The sequence below is a fragment of the Enhydra lutris genome, unplaced genomic scaffold (assembly GCF_002288905.1).
Source record: "Enhydra lutris kenyoni isolate GAN:26980312 unplaced genomic scaffold, ASM228890v2 scaffoldscaffold34, whole genome shotgun sequence".
NCBI lineage: Eukaryota > Metazoa > Chordata > Mammalia > Carnivora > Mustelidae > Enhydra > Enhydra lutris.
Window position 1 is genome coordinate 6,405,261 of NW_019154118.1, and position 26,016 is coordinate 6,431,276.

Below are 26,016 nucleotides of genomic sequence, written 5' to 3' on the forward strand. Positions count from 1 at the left end.
TATCAGATCAGGTCCTGGGTTTGCCTGTAATCAGTCTCGGCGGGCTTCCATGGGGCGGGGCCCGGGAGGTGAGCTAAGGCTGGCCCCGCCCCCCGGGCCTCCGACTTTATGACTCAAGGGGGACTCTGTGACTTTTTTAACATCTCCTTTTCAGCATTTCATGTGGCTTTCTTTCTAAAGGCTATAAAGAATATTTTATTGAAATAAAAAGGAGAGAAATCTAGCCCTGTTACAAAATGCCATCCCCGGTCCAGAAACTAGGAAAGAACCAAAGTGGCCTAGACTTAAAGCCTAGCACTTAGCACACTTTTAGTGATTTACTGTACATCCATTAGAAGTAGGGATGTAGAAGAATAATAATACAGGAAATATCCATAATTTAGTAATAAGAAAATAAAAGGAGGTTGCAAAACAATGTGATTCTGGTTATATAAAAATAAGGCATGTATGGGGGCACCTGGGTGGCTTAGTGGGTTCATCTGCCTTGGGCTCAGGTCATCATCACAGAGTCCTGGGATGGAGCCCTGCATCAGGATCCCTGCTCAGTGGGGAGTCTGCTTCTCCCTCTGCCCCTACCCTTGCTCATGCTCTCTCTTTCTCTCAAATAAATAAATAAAATATTTAAAAAAATAAGGCATATATATCTATATATTTACATTAAAGAGACTGGAAGGAAACACATCAATGCTTTAACAGGTTGCTTTCTGGGTTGTGGGACGATGGGTGCTCTTACATTTTTCTTTTGTGATTTTTCTCTATTTTCCCCATTGTATACAAAACTAATGTATTATTTTGGAAATCATTATGTTAAAAAATACTTTAAGAAGACACAAGGTATTTAACGAGCAAAAGAAAATTTTAAGCCACAACACAGAAGAGGAAAGAAGTAACGGTATCTGCGGTGTCACGTGAGGGGAGCCAACTCTCTCACCGTTGGGTGGATGTTGATGGACTGTCCCTCCCGTCCCTGAATCTCTGTTTCTCTTTCTCATCTCTACACAGCTCTGCTCCTTCCAACCCATAACTGTATGCTGTTCCCACAGCACCTTCCTTCCCTGTGGCACCTGTCTGCTTGGCATTCCTTTTGGCTTGTTTGAGGAAAGCAAGAGAGGCTCTGGAAGGAAAAGCGGCTGTGATTAACATTGCTCAGCATCCCAAGTCCAGGGTGAGTCTCACCGGTCCCTGGAGAGCACCTGAGATCTGTCCCATTCCATAGAGCTCATGCTTTCTGCCAACTCCTCCCTGCCCCGAGCCCTTGCTGCCTTGGCATAAAGCACCATTTGACATATATTAGGAAGATATCGGCGACTCCCAAGTGTGCACCTATCAGAAACCGGCTGCCTTAGTCTCCCCAGGAGAATTTATTTAAGTTGGAAGTAAATCATATATATACACACACACACGTGTACATTGTGGAGATGTACACAGAGATCCACGTATATACATATATACAGAGATGCCTGTATCATACACATACTTATGGGGGGGCAGATCAAGCACACACACACCCCCAATTCTGTCCTCATGGCATTAGGAAATGGTACATTTTCTTCATCTAACTGATGAGGAAACCTAAAGTCTAAGAGGTTAAGTCACAGGGCCAGAAGTGGCAGAGCCAGAATTCGAACCCAGTCCTGCCCGTCTTCAAAGCTCCTAGCCAGCATGCCACTCCCCCTCTTGCATGGCTGTCCCCGCAGCCTGCTGTGGTGGCGGCATGTCCCATAGCTCCGTGATGACTGGGTTCAACCTGGCCTCTAGCACAGCCATGACAGAATTTGTGGAAATGTTCACCACAGCTCTTTACTTCCAGGTTCTGAGATCAGAAACGGAAGTTTCAAAATACCGAAAGTTCGTTTATGTTGAACATACTGCTTCGGCTAAAAGCAGGAAGTCCAAGAAAGCCTGATCTCATGAGATTTTTCAGCCCAATTTGGATCGACATCTGCACTTCTGGATTTTCCACTGTGTCCGAGCAATCTCAGCTGCTCTGCAGCTTCTCCCCTTTCACGGACCCTCCATGTCCCGCGTGGGGTACAGATAAGTAACACAGTCTGTTGCTACTAAGATGTGTCCAGTGATTGGCCAGTTGCAAGGTGGTGAGCTGGGTTAGTCAGCTTGAAATTTGAAAAATGTGCAAGGTTCTTTTTGTAAAGTTAAAAACAAAAAACTAAACAAAAGCTCTAAACAATAAGTCATCCAAATAATGGCTTCTGTTCTTGTCTCCAGGTGCAGGAAATAAGTGGAAAGGAATCTTGCCCCCTCCTCCTTCCCGTGGATCTGGCCTCTCCCCATTTACACTCCAGCCAGGCTGGAAGAGGAAGGGGAGGCGACGGTGCTCAGCAATAGCTTTGCCTGGCCGGCTTTGGGGGAGCCTCCAGAGGCTGGGGAGGATCGTCTCTGTATCCCAGCTCCCACAGGGAGTACGTCCCTCATGTTGCACGTGAGAAATCGGAGACTAGAAAAGTGACATGATTTGCTCAGAGTCACACGTCCCGTTGAGGGCCGGAGCTGGGATTAGAACTCCAGTCTACTCCAGCAGGCTCCTCTTGTCCCCATCTTAATAGCTGGCCTGCCTGCATTTCAGCTTTCACATGACTTAATAGATGTCATAGAGTTTTTAAATGACAAGTGTAGAGTCCATGTTTTCTGGGGATGCCATTATCTATGAGGCTTCCCATTCAGAGGTTCCCAAGAACAGTCCCCTGCCCCCCACCAAATGGACACCACCTTAGATACCCCTGTGGGAACATCGGAGGGCTTCGGGAAAGCAAGAGTCCTCAATGCATGGTCGTGTGGGCTCCTCCACTCACAGGCTGGAGGGCATTCTCTTGAAGCATGACTTTGACCCAGCCACACCCAGCTGAAACCGTCCAGGAGAGGTAGCAGATGACCTCTTAGGGCCACGTCCTCTTCAGCTTGAGAGACCCAGGCACACAGGGGGTGACTGTCTTGCTTTGCAAACCCTTGAAACTGGGTGCAAAAGAGATGGGGCATGACACATGGTGCAGCTGTGTGGCCTTGCGTAAATTACTTAACATCTCTGGGCCTCAGTTCCCTCATCACAAGATGGGTAATTGCAATATATACCTCACGGGTTGCTGTGGGTACTAAAGGGGAGACCCTTGGATGTGGGCTTTTCCCACCCTCCCCTGCAGTCCCACATCGCCCTCTGTGATCAACCCTGGGGACCTAAATGTCTGGGGCCCCGGAAGAACTCCCAGAACCTGGAAGAAGTCTCCAGGTCCGCAGTATCCCTTCTTCTGCAGGGATTTCTGACACTTAGCAATCACTGAATAAAGGCTACCTGACAGCAAAACCTTAACGAGTCTGCTTTCCTCTTCGAGGGTGCCTTCTGGGAATTTCCTCCCTCCTCGCACAGGCCCTGCACAGTTTCCTCAGCCACATCACAGGTGCATGTTCTTCGCCGGGGACTCTGGTTTGGGGTGCATTTGGAGCTGGGGTGAAGAGGGTAAGCTCCCCCATCGCTCGAAGTGGCGGTGGGAGGAAATAGGGCCTTTCATGTGGCAGACTCGGGCATTCTCCCCAGAGCGGTCCGTTCCCCGGAAGCCAAGCCGGTGGGCAGAGGCCCAGGCCGCCGCGCTGCTTCCTCCCCACCTTGGAAAATTACACAGAGGGCCGCTGTGCCCACTGGCTGCCAGGCAGATGCCTGCTGCTTTCTGAAACGATCCTACCTCCTTAGAATGAAAAACAACAACGTGCCATGCCCACAGTGACGAGCTTGCCCTTTCCTCTTCCTCCTCCCTGCCCTGGAAAAAGTACAGGATCTGTAAACAAGTCATTAGATTCGAGATCCTGCCCAATTTAGACTCTTTGTCTCAGTTTTCTCCAGAGTAAACTCGTGGTCACACCCACCCAAACCAAGCAAAGCCCAGAAGGAATGCAGAGCCCTGTGGCCAGGCTAACCACAGCTGACCCCACGATGCCCAGGGCTCCGCGCTCCGGGTACTGGGAGGGGCCCGCAGGGCTCCCACAGAGCTCTGGCTCCAGTGGGAGAAGAGCAGTGCCCTCGGATGGGCACACAGCTCAGATCTCCATCTCTGGGTTCAATTCCCCAAAGCAGTTTGAATTTTGCAAATGCCTCCTCAAACTATAGAGAATCCCAAATCCACCTCCTTTGAAGTCTGGCAGGAAAAAAACTCCCAAGATCAGCTTCTCTTTTATTCCTGTACTTCCCGTACAGGGAGGCTTCTAGAAAACAGAGATTGGAGAAAATGAAAGTCAATGCCAAATACTAACCAGACAGAAGACTAACTGCTTTTCCCCACGGTCCCCCACCCCCAGCTCTGGCATTATGGGCTGGGGAACTGGGCCCCTCTCCTGCCGCTGAAGATCTGTTTATTTTGCACTCCATAAAGGGAAACCAGGCCCTTTTCTGACATTTTGGCTTGGAGGGGGTGGGGCGAAAAAGAGGTCCAGAATTTAAACTCAAAACCAGATCAACTTCTCAAAATCTCCTGGTGCTTTTTCTGTGATTCTTCAATGGACCACATTGTGTGAATCGGGCTTTTAACTCTCCCAGCCCATGATGCTTCCATCTCCAACCCCCTGCGAATGCCATAAACTGCAATGACCCCTTCTTGACTTCCAACCACGCCAGAGCGCCCCAGATGAAATTAGGGACAGACGTGCTCACAAGCTGCTTGGCAGCTTCCCCCATCCCACTACCAGCCTTGCTCTGCCTCTCCTGCCGGTCAGCAGGGAAATTTGTGTCTCTCTGCCTGAAACCCCATTCTCCTGAGCGGGCTGGTGGCTTCCTTTAAACAATGAAACAGGGAATTTCCTTTGTTCTGGAAATGTTCCGCTTGTCATCCACGTTATCCTTATCAGCGGACCACAATGCAGCCAGGAGAGGCCCCGGTGTGCTCTGGACCCGTGGGGTATCATTGCAAAATGTTTTCTTCGCTTTTTCCTCTGCCTTGAATTCAAAGCATGACCTCTACGAGTGGAATTCAATCAGGTCAGCTCCCAGATTCCCCAGCGGGGAAATAAAAGTAGCACAGGCAAAGTCTATTGTTTCGATCTCAAGAAGGTAGAAAAGTGTTGTTTTCTGTCTTTCCTATCCAAGTTAATGACACGGGATGGGGGGGACAGGGGAGGTAATAAGAGGTCCCTTGAACCTGTTTAAGATCTCAAGAAATAAAACAGTGCCTGGATCCTGCCTCCTCTCAGCACTGATGGAAGGTTCTCCCCAGAACGTGTCGGCATCTGCGCATCAGTCCTGTGTGGTGATGCTGGCTACGGTGAATGCGATTCATTTTCTATTTGGACAAGTTGGAAGCTCAGTTGTGTTTTTTTTTCCCTCCCCCTTTAAACAACAGGAAAGCAATACAGTTAGGAAAAGGGGTAGAGAGGCATGTGGAAACACCAGAAGGCCAGAGGAATTGCAAAAATAAACTTCTGCTAATGTTAACACTCTTGTATTCCAAGGCAGGCGTAATTAATTGTATATGTTTAGTCACTTAGCAACCCCGAGCTCTTATTCTGAAAAGCTCAAAATATTTCGCATATGTAGTGAGCAAAGTCTTTGGGATCAGACAGACCCTACTAGCTGCCTAACTTCTGCCAAGTGACTTGAGTTTTCTATGCCTCAGTTCCTTCTCAATGGTAAAGTGTGTCTGATAATAGATGTATTCCATGGGCTACGGTGGGAAGGAAGTGCTAAAATGCATTTAAATGCTCAGGACAGCACCAGGTCTATCACTCACTACTCAATAAATGTGATTATAGTTGCTGTCATTATTACTATGAACATCACAGTGGGCTCCTGCCAATGGTTGTTCTGAAGTAAGGATGAGGCCAAGGGCACAGTAATTCCAGAAAAGATCTTGAAAGCCAATCCTGGTTCTTCATCAGAGAGGAAGATGTCTCTGACATTCTAGCAAACGCCTAATACAGATAACAGGCCTCCTCAGTAGGCGTTTTGTTGTATTTTTTAATCTTACAAAAGACTTTCGCGGCCATCTTTATTACAACATCCTTTTGAGGTGAAATTATCACTGGCAGAATCTCCCCGTTCTGCCGTTGAGGAAATCGAAGCGTGGGGAGACCCAGGCCCTTGCTGAAGGACAGACAGCAAGTGCTTGGTATCAAAGCCGATGAGCATGGTTTCCAGAGCTCTGTCGGCCAAAGAGCCACCCAGCTTTGCAGGGGAGGAGTTACACAGGCTGACACCAAGCTGATTCCCCCAACTGGAGTTCTCAGAGGTGGAAGTCAACCTTCCAGAATCGTCAGGCCCTTGACCTTTCTGGACACGCTGTACATTAAACATACATCAGCTGGTACATGTATGTTCCATGCACTCAGTAAAACGCTGGTCCAGTAATGCCTCCAGGGGTCATTGTCCTCTCACAGTATTCTTTATTACACTTCACTTGCCTTGACTGGAGAGGAAAGTGGCTCAGAAAATGGCTCCTGGACACACAGATAACGCCTGGAGGGACCGTGGGCAGAGAGACGGAGCTCGTGATGTTGAAATTGGCAGTGCCTCGTAGCAGCTGGGTAGGAGAGCGGCCCCTTAATTCATTCGCTCACTCTGCAGACTTACTGGGGACCTGTTTCATGCTTGCTCCTTCTTATCATTCAGGGTTCAGCCTCAATGTCACTTCCTTAGGGAAGCCTTTGACCTCTGAGACCAGGCCAGGTCCCAGTATTATACTCTCCTGATGTGCCCTGCACTTCCCTTTTCACTCTTTGCACTTACAACAAGTGGCTCAGTATCTGTCTTCCCACCTTGGCTGTAATGCGGCCCGCCAGCAGCCCTGCCTGTCTTTATCTACGCCAGTATCCCAGTGCCTTGCATAGAGATGGTGCTCAGTAAATGCATGAAGCCGTGGCAGGTACAGAGTCTCAAAGGAAAACCAGCAGAGAGTCTGCCCTCAAGGAGCTTGTGCAGACTTTAAAAACCCACACTTGGATGCTTATTAAAACCATGTAACAGGAGTAACTGAGTTAGCATGGTCACAGGATTGTATTCTACGCACACTTCCTCGTCTCATTCCAGATAAAATCTGAAAAGAACAAAAGGGGAGGTTTTCAAACTGAAGAGACATTCTTCTGAAAATGCAGGAACCACAGAAATATCGAGCTAATGACAGACTCTACTTAATCGGGATGTGACTATTAAGGATTCTAATTGGGCATTCCCTGGGGTCTGGGGATTGATGTGTTTTATCTTTTCCAGAGGGCAGGTGTGAGTGGGAGCCGACCACAGTGGTCCATCTCTCCTAAGACCATTCTGTCACGTCGCGCTCAGAGAACTCTGCCTCATGTTCTCTGTGGCATCCATCCACCTTGGTTTTAAACAATTCGACTCAGAAATGCATGCCACAAAATCAGTGATGGACACAGGACTGACCTTCACAGTGGTGCCAACCTTGAAGTCTTCCTATGTGAACACCACTGTCTATCTGCTCATTAGGTCTCCTCTGGAGAAAGACTAAGGTGTTTATTCCTCATGATAAATACAAAGCCACATCATGTATAGCATGTCATTCCTATTATCCATGAGGCCACAGAGGAAAGAGAGAACTTGCTTCATGTCTCAGAGGTAGCGGGCACTTGGATCTTGGTAACCGAGAGTACCATGGAACAGTCCAAACCTAGGGATTACCACTGGAGGGAAGTTGGGGTTCAAAGATCAACACTCTAGTGAGTTATTTGTTCAATGAAGTTGGTTTGTACATATTTATTCTTAAGGGGAAATCTTCCTACAACAAATTATAGGGATCTGGAAACTAGAAAAGCCAACCATCTGTTAATAGGATAGAGTCCTATGTAACAGAAAATCATACACTCACAGCAGCACAAAGCATTAGAACTAAAAATGACCTTCAAAATAATTTAGCACAATGGCGGTATTTTAAAATGAGGGAAACGAAATCACATGTTGTGCAGGATTCTCTTGGGCTCAGACCATTTTTCATTGAAAAGGTGTATACAAAAAGCCCATACCTTTCTTTGACAAGTCCAATATACATTTAATCACAATTTGTGAATATCCCTGTGATAAATTCCAAATGCCTCCACTTTATCAAAAGGAAAAGAAAACATTATATTCTTAAAGATCGCACAGGATTGGTGAAGAAGCCAGGAGACTACAGGGTAACCTTACTTGCTACTCCAGGCCAACACGGATAGTATCTGGACGTTTACTTTTCGTTTGGTTCAATGCTGGTCATGAGGAGTTAGTGGAAGCCCTAGTCTCCATGTGAACAACACATCGCTGACTCAATAAAAATAATCCACGTAAATATATCCTCTGACTGAATTCACATTTTAAGATGCTTCTGATCTGAATTATATAGACTTGTACTGTCTGTTAGGGAGTCACTAGCTGCATGTGGCCATTTAAATTCAGGTTAAGCAAAGTCAACTGCAATGAAATTGAAAATTTAGTCCCTTGTTGCACAGCACAAGTGCTCAGGAGCTACCTGAATCCCGGGCTAGTGGCTGTCATATTGGACAGTGCAAAACAGGGCATTCTTCCTTCACAGGGAATCCTACTGGAAAAGTCCAATAAAAATGGGTCTCTAGGGGCACCTGGGTGGCTCAGTGGGTTAAGCCTCTGCCTTCAGCTCAGGTCATGATCTCAGGGTCCTGGGATCGAGTCCCACATCGGGCTCTCTGCTCAGCAGGGAGCCTGCTTCCTCCTCTCTCTCTCTCTGCTTGCCTTTCTGCCTACTTGTGATCTCTCTCTGTCAAATAAATAAAATCTTTTAAAAAAAAATTAAAAAAAAAATGGGTCTCTACATCTGCCATTCTCCCCTGCCTTTGAGATAAGGCTAAGGAAGATGAGAACTATTGGTGACAGTTCCCAAATCCCTCATCCTAAAAACTGTGCAAGAGCCGTATCTGTCATGAAGCCTCCTACACATCAGTACTCTCTCAAGAGATGTTTGCCCTTACCGCAATGCAAGAAAATACAGCTCCCTTCTACCCAATTGAATGTTAAACCAGAAATTTAGAATTACCTGGAAAAGATTTGACATTAGCTCTTCCCAAATGTGTAAATGTTTAGGTAAGACATAGGACATAGCTAAGACAACTGCATTGAGAGTTTGTCGAGAACCGTGATATGATCCAACCTCACAGAGCTAGACACCACTGTTACGCAAAATGTGTTTCATGTAAGGTGCCATTTATTTCTGTTGTATGAGATGTTATTCATAATTTGAAATATATATCTGAGACGATCTCTCATCTCTTTACCTTCACGCTATGGCTTTGGTCTAGAAAACACAGACTGCCCCTTGAGTACAACAACAAGATCTTGGTGATCATTTGTTTTCATGGGCAAAGAAACAAGACTGATCTTAGCTAAACTGTGGTTCCTAAAGAACTACAGATCACTATCTGAGCAACTCAGTGTCTAGCACCACAGACTGTGAAATCCCAGTTCTGTTAGCCGGAAAAAAAACTAGCATAAAATTCAACACATTCAGAAAAAAGATACAAGGAACAGCTCTGAATCCCAATCCTAAATGTGCAGATGAGCACTTTAAAATGAACAGTCAATTTCATTTTCCCTTCTTTATGTCATTATGTAGCTACTTCAGTGAGGGTTGAATATGGACAAATGTTCTTCCTCTTCACTTCTGGTCTCATAATCCTATTTGGTCGCATGGTATAGCCTGGAAGGCAGAGATACAACCTTTCCTAAAATATTGATGATGCACAATGAGAATAAAGGCTAAGTCTGCTTTGTCCGATCTCATGTGGCAAAAGAGCCAGGATTATTCCCGACTTCAGCACTAACAGAGGCCATTGTCAGGGCAAACTACCTTCATTCTGCTGGCCCTTCCCTCACGCTTAAATTGCTGAAGCTTATTAGTGGCTCCGACCTGTCAGGCTGTCCAACATGACCCCAACGAATTCAGAGCCCTTGATAGAAGGAGTTGAGTTCTCTGGTTCCTGCCAGTTTGGAAAACTCTGCTTTCTGGAAAGGGATGGTAAAGTGGCACATACGGAAAGACCCAAATGTTAGCTCCACTCTGAGTGAACCGAGTTCAGGCCTGGCCCCGACTTCCTCCGCTCACGACCACAAGGACACAGAGACCTGAGAGGAGGGGCACAGGTGAATCAATCAGGAGAGCCAGTGGGGGCTCTGGCTAGCTGGGTGAGCATTTTATGACTGTTCCCAAGGGAATGTTCTAAAGATAATGTGTTTCATATTCCAGGAGGACTCTTGACTCTTTAAAACCTAAAAAAACCCCCAATCCCCCCAAGCCACCCCCCCAAAAAAAAAACCCTGAACATAGGTTGGACAGGAGAATTTTGTTTCTCTGGTATTTTCAGTGTGACACACTCTCTTTATCAGCAGCACAAGCCTGGAATTCCTGAGGCTGCACTCATATCCTGAATTCAGTTTTTACGTAAAACCTCCATTGATTGGGATGGGAGTTTCATGAGTCTAACAATAGCCGGATACGAGGGAGGGAAAAGAGGAATATGTGGTGTTCGGTCCTGTACTGATGCCTTCAGAGGGAAGAGTGTCTTTATAGGCAACAAGATGGGAATAAGTAGCTAATTGGTAAAATTAACCAACTGCAAGTTAAGTCTTAGGAATCATTAAAGGCAGAAAAAAGCGACCCCATAGATTCAATTGAAGCCACCTTTATCATTTGTTATGTTCAAACACTGACTTGGTTGGGAATAACAGCAAAGGTAATCCCAACTAGCATTTACACAGCATTTTGCAATTACGAAGTGCTTTTACTCCTGTACTTCTTTCGATTCTTACAATTAGCCAGTATGGCAGCTGGAAAACTTAATATTACTTATTATTATTATCATTAGTATTCCTGTTTTACAACTAGAAAATGAGAAGACTAGAAAAGTTAATAACTGGCCGAAGATCACACTAATAAGTAGGTTTAAATCTAGATTTTCACACTTCAAGTGGCACATGGCTTTCATGGAACCATTCTACCACGGTCCTAATGGTTTACAAAACCCTCCAGCATCTCACTGCTGGCCTTCACAAGATTTTTGTGTCCCCCTTCTTTGGCAAGAAGCACCATACAGCACAAAAGCATTCCCACATTACATTGTGTGAGCACAAAATTGTATTTTGTAACTCAGGCTGACTGAATACAATTAACCAGCCCCTGACAATAGCGAGAAGGATGATCCCCTAGTAAAAAGTTCAAATAAGGCCCCAGAAATGAACATGTTGCATGATTTACAATTGACAAGAACAACCATATAATGAGCCACCCAATAGTCAAACTGTAACAATTAATTAATGCTTTCTTCAAGAAATTCAAAGTAACTCATCACTCCAGAATTTTTTTTTTTTTTTTAAACCAAATCCGTGGGAGAAGAGGGTTACTGCTAGTAGTTTTAATCCTTTCGGGTGGATGGAGAAGCTGAGGTTAAGAAAGGGAGAGTCACTTGTCCAAAATCATCCAGCCAGCCTAAGACCTAAACAGGACCAGAACTGAAATTACCCAACTCTGGTGCCCACTTTGGTGCTTCAGATGGACTGATGCCTGGATAGGCTAGAGGTCCCCTTGCCCAGGAAGCACAGGTCTGCTCCGTCAGACGCTTCTGCCTTTAGTGCAGGGGTGTACACAGATAAGCTCATCATCAAAGCTTATTAATGTCTACGAGGAAGGGGGTGGAGAACAAGGCTTGCTGTTGCGAGAACACTAACCCCCTCTAATCAGAAGGGGGCTGTAAGAAACTGCCACTCCACCTGCTGCACCTGCCACGAGATAGACCTGTCAACCAACAGCTTGTCCATGCTGACTGGCTGCATTAGGAAGGACTCCTGTATCTCATGTAATGTTCCCCTTTGCCCTTCTAGAAGACCTGAGCTCAGAGCCAACCCTTTCTCCTTCAGTGATGCGCCCACCTTCAGTGATACCCCTTCCTTTTCCACAGGAGTTCACCTTCACTGAGGCATCAGTCTCTTTCCCCTTGGAAATGTGCATGTTTTTGGCACACTAGTTAAATATTCTCTCCTGTTTCCAATTATTTTTAACAATTAAGCATGCAAATGTCTGAGCAAAATTTATTAAACTTCTGTGGGCTTTAAGGAGGGAAAAGAAAAGATGAACCAACATGAATCTGAATCATCAAAGAGCTCTTACAAAACCAGCATTTTGAGCCTTTAATTGGAAGTGAATCAGAAACAGGCGTGTGAAATTTCCCATGAAATGTACACAGGGTTTAAAATCAAGGAGAAAAAAACAAAACAAAAAAAAGGTGCTCTGGGCAGAGAAGAGCCGGGGCCAGATCCACTCCAAAGTGATGGGAAGAATTGGTTAATTCTGATAAGCTCCAAACCCAGTCCCATTGCCTGATCCTGGCTCTTCTATAAGACTTTCTGGGACGAACTTTAAGAAGGCAGCGAGGATGACTATGGTACCACTTTACCACATGACAGACCCAGTAGGGATACGGAGATCCGCCGATCTCTAGAAGGAAAGGCTCAGAGGCTCTAGTGGCCAGAGCAGCACAGGTGTGGCTGTGGAAACCTTCGCAGAGGCACCCTGGAAAAGTCTCCACATGCCAGTTTTCCTGAAATGACATTGCCAGAGAAGTAGTCTGCTCTTTCTCCCTCCCCTTTCTAGAAAAAGTGCAGAAAATACAGGTGCCCCTCAAGTTCTTGACCTCTGGGGAAGTCCTATGTTGCACCAAAGACCCTATTTGAGAAAGGTTACTTGTGCCCTTTGGCCCAACATGCTCTTACTGAGGAGAAGTCCAAGGTCTGCTGCACAAGGCTCTCTACAGATGGATTTATCAAGGCTGGGGTTGCTGTCTGAGATAAGCCATGGATCTGTGTTCTAGGATTCCTCACCGGTCACGGGCCTGGTACAGAGCTCGTGGCAGAGTCCGGTGCCAGGAAAAGAGAGCCCTCCTGCTCACACATGGGGGTGCAGTGCCTCCCTTCCCTTTGGCATTGCCAAAGCAGATGATGTGAGGCTTAGCACCCCAGTCGTGCCCAAAACCACCCTCACACCCTCCCCTCATGCCATCTAGTTTCCGAAGTCACTTTTCCTCTTTGAAATACCCTTTCAATGTCTTTTCATCCAGAGAGGCTTACATTGAGGACCGTGGTGGGCGATATCAGTGTGAATTACAACAGTGGATTAACCTTCTTCTCTCAGAAATATCTTGCTTGCCTCGGGAGCTAATTTCAGTTTCAATATGATTTCCATTTCAAATCAGTGATCTTTGTTTAAAAAAAAAAAAAGAGCGAAAGAAAGGTCACTAGTAACATTTGGGTGGCTGTATGATTGCTTAGCTATCTAGCTGGTGTCTATGGAAAATGCCATCTTCAGTTCCCCAGGAGTATTATACAGTTTTAAGGAAATAAGAAAGCATGAATTCATGAAGTCTTGATAACTTTGCTCCTGGAAACACTCTTATTGCAAATGTGTTGCTTGGGCCCAGGAATACCCGAGTTCTGCTCTGAGTAGCTTTTGCCTGGTTCTCATCTTCAGATGCATCCCAACCTGAAACCTGAAATCTCTCCTGTGCACTGGCCTGTTATCTTTTAAGAGTACCAGGGCATACTATCATTTGACAACTTGCAATATTTGCCCTCGGCCATATGACAGGGCTACAGAGAACTTCCTTAGCCGAGTCACTTTTTCTCCAGGTTATGCCTAAAGGTTTTTCAGAAATAATGCGCAGGCCAAGTGATAAGGGGTGATATGGCATCATCCAGGCAAGGGAGGAAAGCAATGCCTTCATCCCAATTTCTGGAATTTCTTCTTCAACTGACGTCAATGACCCTTTGGATAGACTTCAAAGCTTCTTATAGGCAGGTTTCTGGAGCTAGAACTTTGAGCATTGCTGGAATAAGATCGCTAAAGAAGAGGGTTTCTTTGTTGGCCTGTGGGGCTGAGTTAGGGTAACAAAAGAGTAAACCCTCAATACAGAGATGTTCCAGGTAACTCTTGAAAGCATGCCTGTGTGTGTGGGGCTGGGGGTTGCTCGTGGGGTATTAGTGAGGAGAATGGGCTCAATTTCCCCCTTCGAATGAAATCAAACTACCACTAGGATGAGTTCAAGGGGCTCGTTGACCCCCAATAATTGCATGTGGGTCCATCGTGATAGTGTGCGGCATGTTGTGGAAAACTGCGAAGGCAGGTCCTTGGCCCCTATGCCCTGAGAGTGAACATTTTTAAAATAATAGCTTCTTCGGTGCTAAATTATGTTTGGTCCCAAGTATCCTTGGAGCTCTGGTTTTCTTTGTTCTGCCAAAGGAAAAAGGAAATAAATCAGGAAGCTGGGCCAGTCCACAGGAAGTCTCACTCAGGCTGATAAAGGCACCGATGTGAGCTCGCCGTGGAAGCAGTTATAAGTCAATCAGCCTTGAAATAACAAGAAAGACTATTCAGGAGAAACTGGAGTTCCACTTAGCCTTTCTCGGTAGTTTCCTTTTAACCCTGCAAAACATTCTCTTCTTTGTGTTTTGTGTAAGCCCCCAATTTGGGTTGGTGTGTTTTTTAAGCATGTGTAGTATATGTGTGGCATCTGTGTGTGTGTGTGTGTGTGTATGAGAACAAGAGAGAAAAGGGGGAGGTGGTAGAGGAGGAAGCATTGTCAAGGCAAAGAATGTGCCATTCTCTATGAAGCTGTAACAGTCTGTCTTTTTTTCATTAGCCCACGAAAATAAAACAAAACCTGTTGGTTTCATGCTCACTTGCCTGCTGTCCTCATATTATACCTGTTGGCAAAGTCGGGCAGGGAATCTTCCCCGGGGAAAACACAGGGCTTAGGCCTTCTTGAGTAAAGGGTGGTAAAGAATTGAGATACACCACGAATCTGACCCGTGCAGGCTAAGGATGGGGTCACGCAGACGAAGGGACATGACAAACAACAACAAAACCTCCAAGGTAGATGGTTTGACTAGGAGCCTAAACTTCGTGGATGTATGTGTCAACGGGCAATGTATCACTGTGGCTACACTCTATGAGCTTCGTAAGCCAACGGGATTAGGTTCAAATCATTGCTTTTCCACTTTCTGCCTTCATGACCTTGGGTAAGTGACTCCACCTTTCCAGAACGGAAGTGATGAAGTCTTGATAACTTTGCTCCTGGAAACACCCTTACTGCAAATGTGTTGCAATGTACAGGGTTGGTATAAGGATCAAAGGTGGGCATGTCTATAAAGATGAACACAGATATTGGCACATAGTAAGAGTAGAGAAATGGCTTTTTTTCGTTCTGATGACTCTGATTGTTCTCCTTCCTCCTCATGCTATCCCTCCTCAGATGGAAGGCAAGTGAGTCTCTTGCTCTTAAGTAAGAAGTAGGTCAAGACAGGCCATAGCTAGAGCCATTGAGGTTCATGTAAAATAGTGGGGGATACAGTTTCAAACTGAATTGGGGCCTTTTTGGGGTTGACTGTGTTTTTACCCCTAGCATAGCATCACTTCCTGTTTTAAGAAGAAGAAAAAAAGCCTTCCAAAAAACTCATTAAGAGGCTCAAAATTCTTCTTGGACATCAAATAGGTCCTCAAAATATCGTTTTTTTAAGAATTAAGTGTAAATGAATCAAAACCAGACGAATTCAATTTCCCTTCAATTAAACCGGATTTTTTAAAAGTTCAGGGGAAAGGCGCTTGGGGCCAAATGTGTTTTGGGTTTTAAATGAGACCAAATTTTGAAAAAGAGTGTAAGACCCCATAGCAGAATCAGGCCCTATTCTTAGTTTGTATTAATGCAAAGGGATTAGCACAGCTCCAGTGTCACTTGGTAATAAAAACAACCAGCTCACCAGCACCTCCTAAGAGCTCCAGGCTTCAACTGGCCTCAAAGATCATTCTAGAATTTAGCCCCGAGATTGTGGGGAAGAGCCACATGGGCCCAGACAGAACTTCTATGAAAGGCTCAGTCATCCATGCCCCCCAAATAAGAAACGGTTTTAAAGACTGCCAGTGATCAGAGTTTTATGAGCATGGAAGCTGAAAGGAAAATTTGAAATGATACCTTCACTGTATGCACCAGAAAACATTTAGCATGAGAGATTTTACATGAATTCTCAAAGACTGAAGTGACTTGCCTAAGACTCCATCACTCATTTACGTCAGAGCTGGGCCTGGAATTCAGGTCTCTGGATCCTAGGCTGGACTGTTTTTACTTACTTAGTACAAAATAGGACCCAAAAGTCTCTGAGATCAGCACATTTGGGTTAGAATGCTGGTGTCCAGCCCCTTTTTTACAAATCTATTTCTCAAGTCCCTCTTTATTTATTTATTTATTTTAATTTATAAAAGTAATATATACCACTGACTTAAAAAAAAATGAAAGACTACCTAAGTTTATCGTGTGAAAAAACAAAAGTTGCCCAGAGGCAACCACTGTTAATAGCCTCTTGTATATTCTTCTAGAAATTGTCTATGCATAAACATGCATATGTGTGCATTTTCAATTTTTTTTCTTTTTTTTACAAAAACGAGACCACACATTTTGTAACTTGCTTTTTTCCATGTGACATTATGCCCAGGGAACTGTCTAAATCAGTGTATATAGACAATTGATTTTATTCCACAGAATAGTTGCATGGTATTTTCTTATAAGCATCATCCATAACGTATTTAACAAGTCCGCTGTAGAAGTTTAGATTCTTTCCAATTTTTGCCCTTACAATGGTACAATAACCATCATGTGCACACATCTTTCATATCTGACTGAACATGTCTGTAAGCTAAATTTTTAGAAATTGGACTTGTTACTGAATTTCTGTAAATATTTAATATCTCAATCGTTGTTTCTGATTGATGTTTCCAATTGATGTGTTCTCCAGAATGACTGTACCAAGCTAGACTCCCACCCACAAGGTAAGACAGTGACATTTCTGTTTACTCTAACATGAGGCAATTTTAAGCTGTTTTAATCTTTGTTATACTGCACTCATAGATGATAGATGTTGGAATTTCATTATTTTCATTTGAATATCATTAGGCACATGCTTGCAATTCTTTTCACAGGTCTATTGGCCATTTGTATTTTTTTTTCTAGCATTGTCTGTCATAGCATTTTTGCCTACCTTTCTGCTAACTGGTCTACCTTTTTCTTATTGTAAGAAATCTGGTATCCTGGGACTTTTGTTTTTTGTTTTATTCCCTAGAAATATTCTTCCTCCGATTCTCATTTATCTTTGCACTTGATCTATGGTGGGTTTCCTCTGTGTTAAAATATATGCAGAGGACCTACAGCTAAGAAAGGGAGAATAAGAAGTCCTTCCCTTGGCTGAAGCCCTGGTTTTCCAAAAATGTCCATACAACAGACTAGTATCACCAAAAGTGAAGGGGCAATGGAAATTATAAGCCAGATGTTATCCTTGGGAAAATGTTCCTACACTTCTTTATGGTAAAAAGCCACAAATAAAGATTTGCCCAATGAGTATTGCTGCTTTTGGAATCTCCAATAGTCAGAGCTTAAAATCCAAAAGCAGAGAAAGCCCTATACTCTATAGGTTCAGAAGAAATATTATAGGCAACTTGTTCTTCTTCACTTATGTGGAGTTCTGTTGAGAACTGTGTCTGGCTGTGTCATTCAGTTTAGGGTTGAATGAATAAATGAACGAGTATGAATTAAGTAATGAATGCCTAAAGGCAAAATGACTCTTCAGGCATAAAAATTTAGATTAAACTCTAAGCATTTACACAGATGGTAACAGCATTAACTTAAAGACAATTTGAAAATGGAGTGATTTTACAATAATAACTGTTACCACATTTCTGCTATGTGAACTATAGTGCAAAATTTTTCGTGCTTGGACTCTCACACCTAAAACCAATGAATCCCCATATATCCAGACCCAACAACTCTGCTACTGGAATGTTAGATTCCAGGAGACATGTGAAACCCACACGGGTTAGAGTTCCATGGCACGTGCAATTCTGGCCTCCTGCATGTGTGCGCCGCGATGAGACATGGGTCTTCCGTTACCTTGGACACATAGCACTGTCTGAGTAAATGGGCCCTGCTCGAGGTAAATGCAAAAACATTTCAGTTCTCAAATCTACATTCTCTAGGAGGTAACTTCAAAAATTTACATACTCTGGGATTTTGATCATGAACTAAATGGCAGGTACCCTGTTTCCCAAAGAGGGGAACTAATGTTAAATATGCTGGCATTTTGGTTCATTTTTGTAAGTATAAGCAACTCAGAAGCTGCCCTGAAGTGGGACTGAATGATCTGGAAATGAATCTGAACACTTTATCTCTGATCCTATTTAGAATGGTGGTGATAAGCGAGTTTCTGGTGTGCTTGGTGAAATTTCACCATGAGGTGATGGGCACAACCAAACCACAAAAGTCTGTCAGACCTGTTTGACCTTCTATCGAAGTTAGATTGGAGTCTCAGGGAAATAACATTTCCTTTTGTCTCTTCTCAATTACTATCTGCTGACTCATTGTCAAAGGGAACTGAAGTTGTACCCCCAGGATAGCCTGCCTAATTGAAAAGAGGGTTTGTGGAGCACCTGGGTGGCTCAGTGGGTTAAGCCTCTGCCTTCAGGTCATGATCTCAGGGTCCTGGGATCGAGCCCCCACATTGGGCTGTCCGCTCAGCGGGGAGCCTGCTTCATCCCACCCCCACCCTGCCTGCCTCTCTGCCTACTTGTGATCTCTCTCTCTGTGTCAAATAAATAAATAAAATCTTCAAAAAAAAAAAAAAAAAGAGGGCTTGTGGTGTAATCTCTAGAACACTGAGACAGAGGACACATTTAAATGAGTTAAAGGAAAAAATCACATTTTTATGAGCTCTGGTGAAGTAGAGTTTCTCCTCCTTCTCCTGACTCCTTACTTAATAAACAGGCATCTTTAAAGACAGTTGAGAGCATGGTCTGGTTCCCTGAGCATATCACTGGCTCTCAAATCCTGTCAATTATTTACTTCTTGGGGCCTCTTGTGTCCAATTGTGGACAAGTGATGGAGCCACTCCCTCTCCATTTCCTAAGGAACTAGATGTGGACAGGAAGGGTTCCATGTCTAAGAGATTTGTACATCTGTGTTGGTCATACCTCTCTTCAGGATTTTTTGATTCCTCCTTTCTAGACCTAAATTCTTGTTATGGTATTGAAGGTGTCCAGAATACAATTCCAGCCACTCTTTCCCCTCCTACCTTTTCCTTCATATGCATTCCCCCCCTCCCCCCGCCCTCACCAAAGTATTCTGATTTCTGAGAAAGCCCCTGAACTGTATCTTCTTGGGCAGGTCCTGCCCATCCTTCATAGCCAAGGTCCAGGTCCACCTATACCAAGAGGCTGTGTGTATAGAAAAAGCAAATATTCTGGAATCAGAAACCCCAGGCTCGAAACCCAGTTGTGCCATCCATCACCTGTCATCTTAGATAACTTACCTAACCTCCCTGAACTTTAACTTCTCCTAACCAAAATGGAGACGTGATGGTATTATCTCCTACTGAGCAGTTATGAGGATTAATGATGAAGGTTTACGCAAAAGTGCTTTGTAAATAGAAAGGACCATATGAATAACTATTGGGGTTAGGTCTTTCTGGGTCTCTCCAGTTGAAATTGCTCCTTCCTTCCTTGAGGCTAGTATAACACTTGTTGCATTCGTCTGTGCACACACCAGGTTTATCCTCCTGATGTCTCCAGAAAGCAGCCTCTTTGCCACTGGCATTCTCTCTACCTTGACCCCATTCCCTTACCCTGCGTTACAGTCATGCAAAAGACCTTACTGATTTGCATGGTTTGCTGTCTTGCGTTAATATGGCTGGCACCAGTTTATGATGCCAATGAGGCTAAGGTTATAGATCTCTATAAAGCCAGCCAGCTTCCCACACCAAAAGGATTATTCCCTAGACAGCCTAATCCTGTTAGACTTCCATGATATTGGCGCCAAGGGGGACAATATGGGGGTAGCAAAACCCTACCCATTGCCTCTGGGAAACATCTCTAGGCTATAGGCCACTGATGCTGGGTGTAAGAGGTCAGTAGGAGAGTGAGAGTGACATCAATTAGTAGTACCATCCCATCGATGAACTGATACGTGGATAGGATGAGCACTGTAGATGTAAATCATTAAAGCAACAGAAAATGAAGCAGAGTACAGTCTTCTGCAAGGAAAACACACCTGCACAGATCTGAGCTTACTAGAAAAGCTGTTATTCTGGTTGATGATTTTGTGAGATTGTGTGTGTGTGTGTGTGTGTGTGTACATAGTGACCAATGTCCTTTAGCCTTCTCGGTTCGTCACAAAACAACAAGCCAAAGATAGAAAGACTGTTCCAATGACAGGCCAAGAAAAGAAAGTCACGTTATTCAAAACAAAACAAAACAAAACAAAACAAAAACATTATTCTAGACCCACATAATGTAGCTAATTGTCTAAAATGAATGAAAATAGTAGATTTTCAATTCTCACTCTAGAGAGTCGGTCCCTAATCTGAAAACCCCTCTATCAAGCTTCAGATAGAATAAGACCTCTTTTCAGAGAAGACTAGGATGGCTTGAGTCTTGACTTACAATTTGAAGGTATTTTTTTTGAAGTTTGAGGTAGGATAAATTTGAGGATAGTTTTTGAAGTTTGAGGTAGGATAAAGGCCTCAGTGCATTAGAAATCCTGTCTGGCGATTCATCATTATGAAGATTTTCCCAAATTTTACTTTTATTTTTATTTTTTTGCTGGGGCAACTTAGTACTAGCATTAGACTAATGTTACATTTCTAGAAAACAGACTGGGTTTAAATCAATCACTTTTTAAAACCGAATGCCAGGTTAACCAGATAACCCCAAATATGAGCAGATATTGAAATCTGAACTCTTATTTAATGCAGTTGTTATTTAAGACCTACTTACTACACAGTCTGAAAGATGGGTCTATAAGTTATATTGTAATGCATCTGAATATATTTTGCTTAAATCATCAAATACTCAATTATTAAAGGAATTGAAATAGGAATTCGTCCCACCTGCCCCTGGTCGATAGAGGGACCTATTGGTTATTTAAGCAAAATCCTTTAATTTTTTGTTGCCTCTTGGTAATGGAGACTTTGTTTGTCCATAGGAAAAGAAGGATTTATTTTGAAAAACAGCTATGTAAAAATCCTATCTGAGAATTTGGAATTCTTTTTAAAATATGGATCTAATTCAGGATGGCAGTAATAAATTTTTCATTAAATAACAGATACTTCTTTAGCTCAAAGTGCCAAATTCCTCATGGTTTTTCTTTTTAAGGCTTCTCTCTCTGTCTGTCTCTGTCTGCTTCTCTCTCACACACATGATCTCCAGGATTCTGTCACTCATGGTATTATAATGAAAGCAAATGAAATCTTCGCAATGTGGTGGAAAGAACACTAGCCTGAGGGTTAGGATCCCTGAATTCTCCTCTTGACTCGGTCAGTGGTTAGCTATGTGATCTTAGGTAGTGCATTAAACAACTCTTGGCCTCAGTTTCCCCACCCACAGAACAAGCACATTGAGCTCAATAATCTCAAAAGTTCTCAAGTTGCAAACCTACAAATCTGACTTTGAATGGCAGGAGAAGTGGAGGGAAGATTTTTGTGGGAATTATTCACCAAGGAAATAGGATTCATCATTTGGTAACTACCTGAAGGAAGCAATTCTATGTGGTCACAGGGACAGAGAAGCTGACATAGTGCTGTCCTTCCTGGCATTCTCATGACTGCAGGAAGGTTAAAAGGTAGTGGTGGAGGGGAGGGGGGTTGTACAATTCACTCTTCAAAGTCAAGACAGCAGCTATTTTTGAGGACAGACGTAGAGTCTTTGTTCCCAGGGTTCCTCACTCTGCTGCTTTCTACTAGATACCATCCCGAAGTTTCCAGACTGGAAAGCATTGTCTTGTCAGCCTTAGCCTCCCCTCCTGGCCCCCGTCTGCTACACACACACTGTCTGCTGGCTTACAGAAGCCAGTGGGGACCTCCCCCTACGTTTCCCATTTTGTTCTCCCATCCTTTAAGGGATTGTATGGTGCTGCCATTTCCCAAGGCAAACGATGTAGACTGACAGTTTTTCTGCTCCATTGTGACTTTATCTGAAGCATCCTCCCCTGGTATCCTGACTGATATGGCCACATCACCTTCTACCTCCTAATCTGCCTCTTCGTTCTTGAGAAAGTGGATCAACCTTACACACAAAATTATTTATTTAGATGTCTGCCCCTACTATGAGATATACATTCTAGCAGGGTTTTGATAGCCTCTTTTATTCTCAACACAGAAAGCAGAGACTTGGAACATAATAGACACATAATCAGTATTGTTGAATTAATAAAATATGTATTATGGGACACCCAGACCTGTGATCTGATGCTCTGACCAATCGATCCCTGAAAGCCCTTAACCCCAAGGAGAAATTCAGCAAACGGGCATTCCACTAAGGTACCAGACTTTATTTAATCCTCACTGTGGTTTCTGGTAAGGGAGTGCTTTGGCCCCACTTTACAGATGAGAAAACTGACATTCAAAGACCTGAAGGGCCTTGCTATAGGGCACACAGCTGCTGAGTAGCAGCTGAGAATGGACTCAGATTTTCTGACTTCAAGTCTGCCCCACATTTCCCTGTTTCATTCACCAAGTCTGCATCTTCTCTGATTGTCTCTCCATCTTTAATGGTACCATGTGCATTGAATCAAGCTTTCATAGACGGAGGAACTAGATTCAGTGGAAGACTGCCTAGAACAAAGATGCAGGTTTTGAAACCGGGTCATCTTCTGAGCAGCAACCAGTATCACGTGATTTTCAACACTGATAATATCATTGTGGGGGCAGGGGTGGGGTAAGTGTTGTTTAATATCGCAGGTTAACTTCTCTGTGGCCAAAGAAGAGCAGAATGGCTCCTGCAAATTTTGGTATTCCCAACGTGACGCTGAAAGCCTTCCCAGGAGACATTCTTGGGAAGGAGGCGGGAGCACGACAGAGAAGGACTTACAACAAGGGCGGCAAAATTAAGATTTTGAAATCACATGGAGTTCTGCAAATTATACACAAAATAAAAAGCTTCCGCAAAGCAATCAGACTTCCCTGGCCTAAATATCTCCTTAGTACGGAGACTCATAGGTATTTTAAAATATTGACATGCCTTATATTTGACGAAGAAATATGCAGGTGCATAAAAATCACATTCCAGAATTACTCAAAGATGATTTATCAAGGTCACTCAAACTGGGAACACACATTCTATATTTCTGTCTACAGACCTCCATCTGTACAGGATTGAATTTCATGGACATGCAGGTCTATGTCCTTATAAGAACGTATAAACATGATATTTTAGGAACCGAATATTGGAAAGATATACTGTAGAGGGACTTTACTTTCCCTGTTTCATTTAGACAAAGATTTTGAAGTTCAAACAGGTTCAGTGGATCATACATTCTCATGTGAGAGGCTAGAAATCCACTAGCCTCCCCTTGTCCACTGTCCCCTCCAAACACAGTGTTTGAACCCTGTAGGAATGGGGTCTAGGAACCTCAAGATCCAAAGGTCACACAGGAACCAGAAACCGTGGCTTTCGCATAATTTAAATACATTATGTGAAGCATACATTAACAGCCCCATCCTTGAGCATTCTGGGGACTGAAGTCCCGCCCCAGGACTTGAGAAGCCTCTGCTCTGTGGGTGTGTCTGCAGAACCAGGTCACCTGGAGGAGGGACAAGGGTGCTCCCGAGGAGGGGTTGGAGGGGCTGGAGGGACTCACAGGCTCCCACCGCCCACAGGAGAAAGAAGACCTTCCCCTCCACCCTTAGCATTAAGGACCAGGGCCCTTGTCTCAGCCTGGTTTCCCTGCCTGCCATGCCAATCCTTGTGTGTCTCTCTAAAGAGGTTAGCACATCCTGGGTACACAGACCACAGCTTCCTCCATTTGCTCAGGGCCATAGAGGTCTAAGCATCATGGAGATATTGCTTCACTTCTCCTTAGGGTGTCCACATCAAGACCCTGGAGCCATTTTGCCACCCTTCCGGATCAGAGGGAGAGCTTCTGGGTAAGTGGTAAGTGTCCTAATGTGAGAGAGTTTTCTAAAGTGGAGCATCATTTTATCAAACCAGAGACACACAGACATTTGCAGGCGCACACCAGCATGAAGAGAAACAGGTGTAAGTGACCAGTGGCCACCTCCACACTCGCCATAGGAGCACTCCTCACCCTCACACACTTTAAACTGGATGAACCCAGACTCACACAGGCTTCCCCTGAACTCGGTACAATCAGTTATCTCATCTCCAGATTTTCAAGTTCCTTCTGTTGGTGCCTTTTACCTAAGTCAGCATGTTAAAAATTAAAAAAAAAAAAAAAAAAAAAAAAAAAACCTTAGAAAATAAAAACCACTACTCCACCCAAATGATAAAAATCTCTTAAATTCTCCAAGCACAACATCTCATCTCCTCTGAACTCAGCCCCCAGCAAGGAGTTGATTCGTTTGGGTTCTGGGGAATGGCCGGCTCTGCCAGTCCCCACCTCACCAGCCTAATAGTTTTTCCAGACTGACTCCTGTTTGGGATTGTGGGACAGCCTGGAAGTCGACTCCTGGTCCCATTCATTCCTCTGGGTCCTCTAAGGTCAGTCACTTTAGGGGGTGTCCCTCCTCTCAGCTCCCAGGCCCACTTCCCCCTTCCAGGAGGGGCAGGCAATCAACACTCCTGAAGTCTGACACAAACCCCAGACCCTCATCCATCCCTCTGGGCCGCATTTTGCAACTTAGAGGCAGGCTTGAGGTGTGGGGTGAGGGTGGGGAGGTGGGTGGATTTGCCAGCGCGGTCGCAGGGGCCATCGGCTCAGAGCCGGCCACCGCAGGAGAAACCGCTCTGCAGGCGCGGGACCCTCTTTGGGAAGACGGTGGAGCCCTTGCCCTGGAGCCAGCGCACGGCTGGGCGAGGAGAGCCAGAGCTGCGGCCAAGGCGCGGGGCAGCGGCGCCGACCCAGGCTGCAGAGGGATCCTCTGCCGGCGGAGCGCAGAGGCCGGCCCGGCAGTCTCAGGGAGCCGGCAGCCCTCGAGGGCCAGAGAGCTCCGCAACACAAGCACCAAGAGGAAGGGAAACCAGCCCGCGCTGACATGTAAACAGGGACTTCCATCTGGAGGAGTCCGCTCGCACAGACCCCCAAGCACACTCACTTGCACCCCGATCCGCCTGCAACCCATCCACTTGCCCGCCCCAAGGCCCTCCAGGCGGGGGTCCCTAGCTGGTGGCGGCTGCAGCTCCCGCCCCCGTCGCCTTCGGCCTCGGGGAAGAGGAAGCCGGCCGCCAGGCGAGTGCCTAGCGCCGGGGCCAAGCGCCCAGCTTGCCCGGTGGGAGTGGTGGACCCGGAGGTCTCCAGCCCCAGGCTTGGATCCGCGCCCGAGGTCCTTAGGTTTCATGCGGACCCCGCCCGCAGCCTGGCCCGCAGCCTGGCCCGCAGCGCGTAGGGGGCAGCCGGACGCGGCTCTGGGACAGGGGGTGCTGGGGGAGATCGCTGACTGTGGTGAGCCCGGAGGGTCGCCCCCGCGAGTAAGACTTGCCACCCGAGCGCGGGAGGAGAAGGCGCGAAGCCGGGGCACGGAAGGAAGGGAGAGTAGCCACGTCTTCCGGGACCCCGGCGCCCCGCGCCAAGCCTGCCCGCTGCCTAGCCGCCCCGGCCGGACCCGCCGCTCCCGCACCCACTGCCCCATCGCTTACCTTAATAGTCCCGTCCATTTGGCCAAGTCTGCAGCCGAGCCCCCCAATATTCCACACATTGACCCGGTTGCAGCCTGACCTCGCAGCCCCTTCGGATTAGCCCGGCGCGGCCTCCCTGGCGCCCTGGGCCCTCCCTGCGTGCCCCCCACGAGCGCCCTGCCCTCGCTCCCCTGTGCACGTTTGTTGTTGTAGCGGAGCGAAAAAGAGACAGTTAACCGGATGAAACTTTTTTTCAGCTAATTTTGGGAAGTGACTTCACTTTGCGAATCGAGGAGGAAGTCCTATCTCTCTCTCTCTCTCTCTCTCTCTCTCTCTCTCGTCTCGCGCTCTCCTCTCCTCTCCCCTCTGCTCTCCCTTGCCTTCCCTCCCCCCACACCCCCTCTTCCTCCCCTCT

The 26,016-nt window shown here is 45.5% G+C and overlaps 1 protein-coding gene across 1 annotated transcript in view; it reads right to left on the minus strand.

Annotated features, from left to right (window-relative positions):
- Window positions 1-25,799, minus strand: part of LOC111153687 (Fli-1 proto-oncogene, ETS transcription factor) — a 115,693-nt gene extending 89,894 nt beyond the window's left edge. The window contains exon 1 of the mRNA XM_022512839.1: window positions 25,623-25,799. Within this exon, the coding sequence (XP_022368547.1) occupies window positions 25,623-25,640 (18 nt within the window). The 5' untranslated portion in view covers window positions 25,641-25,799. The remainder of the gene's footprint in view (window positions 1-25,622) is intronic.
- Between the last annotated feature and the right edge of the window lie 217 nt (window positions 25,800-26,016).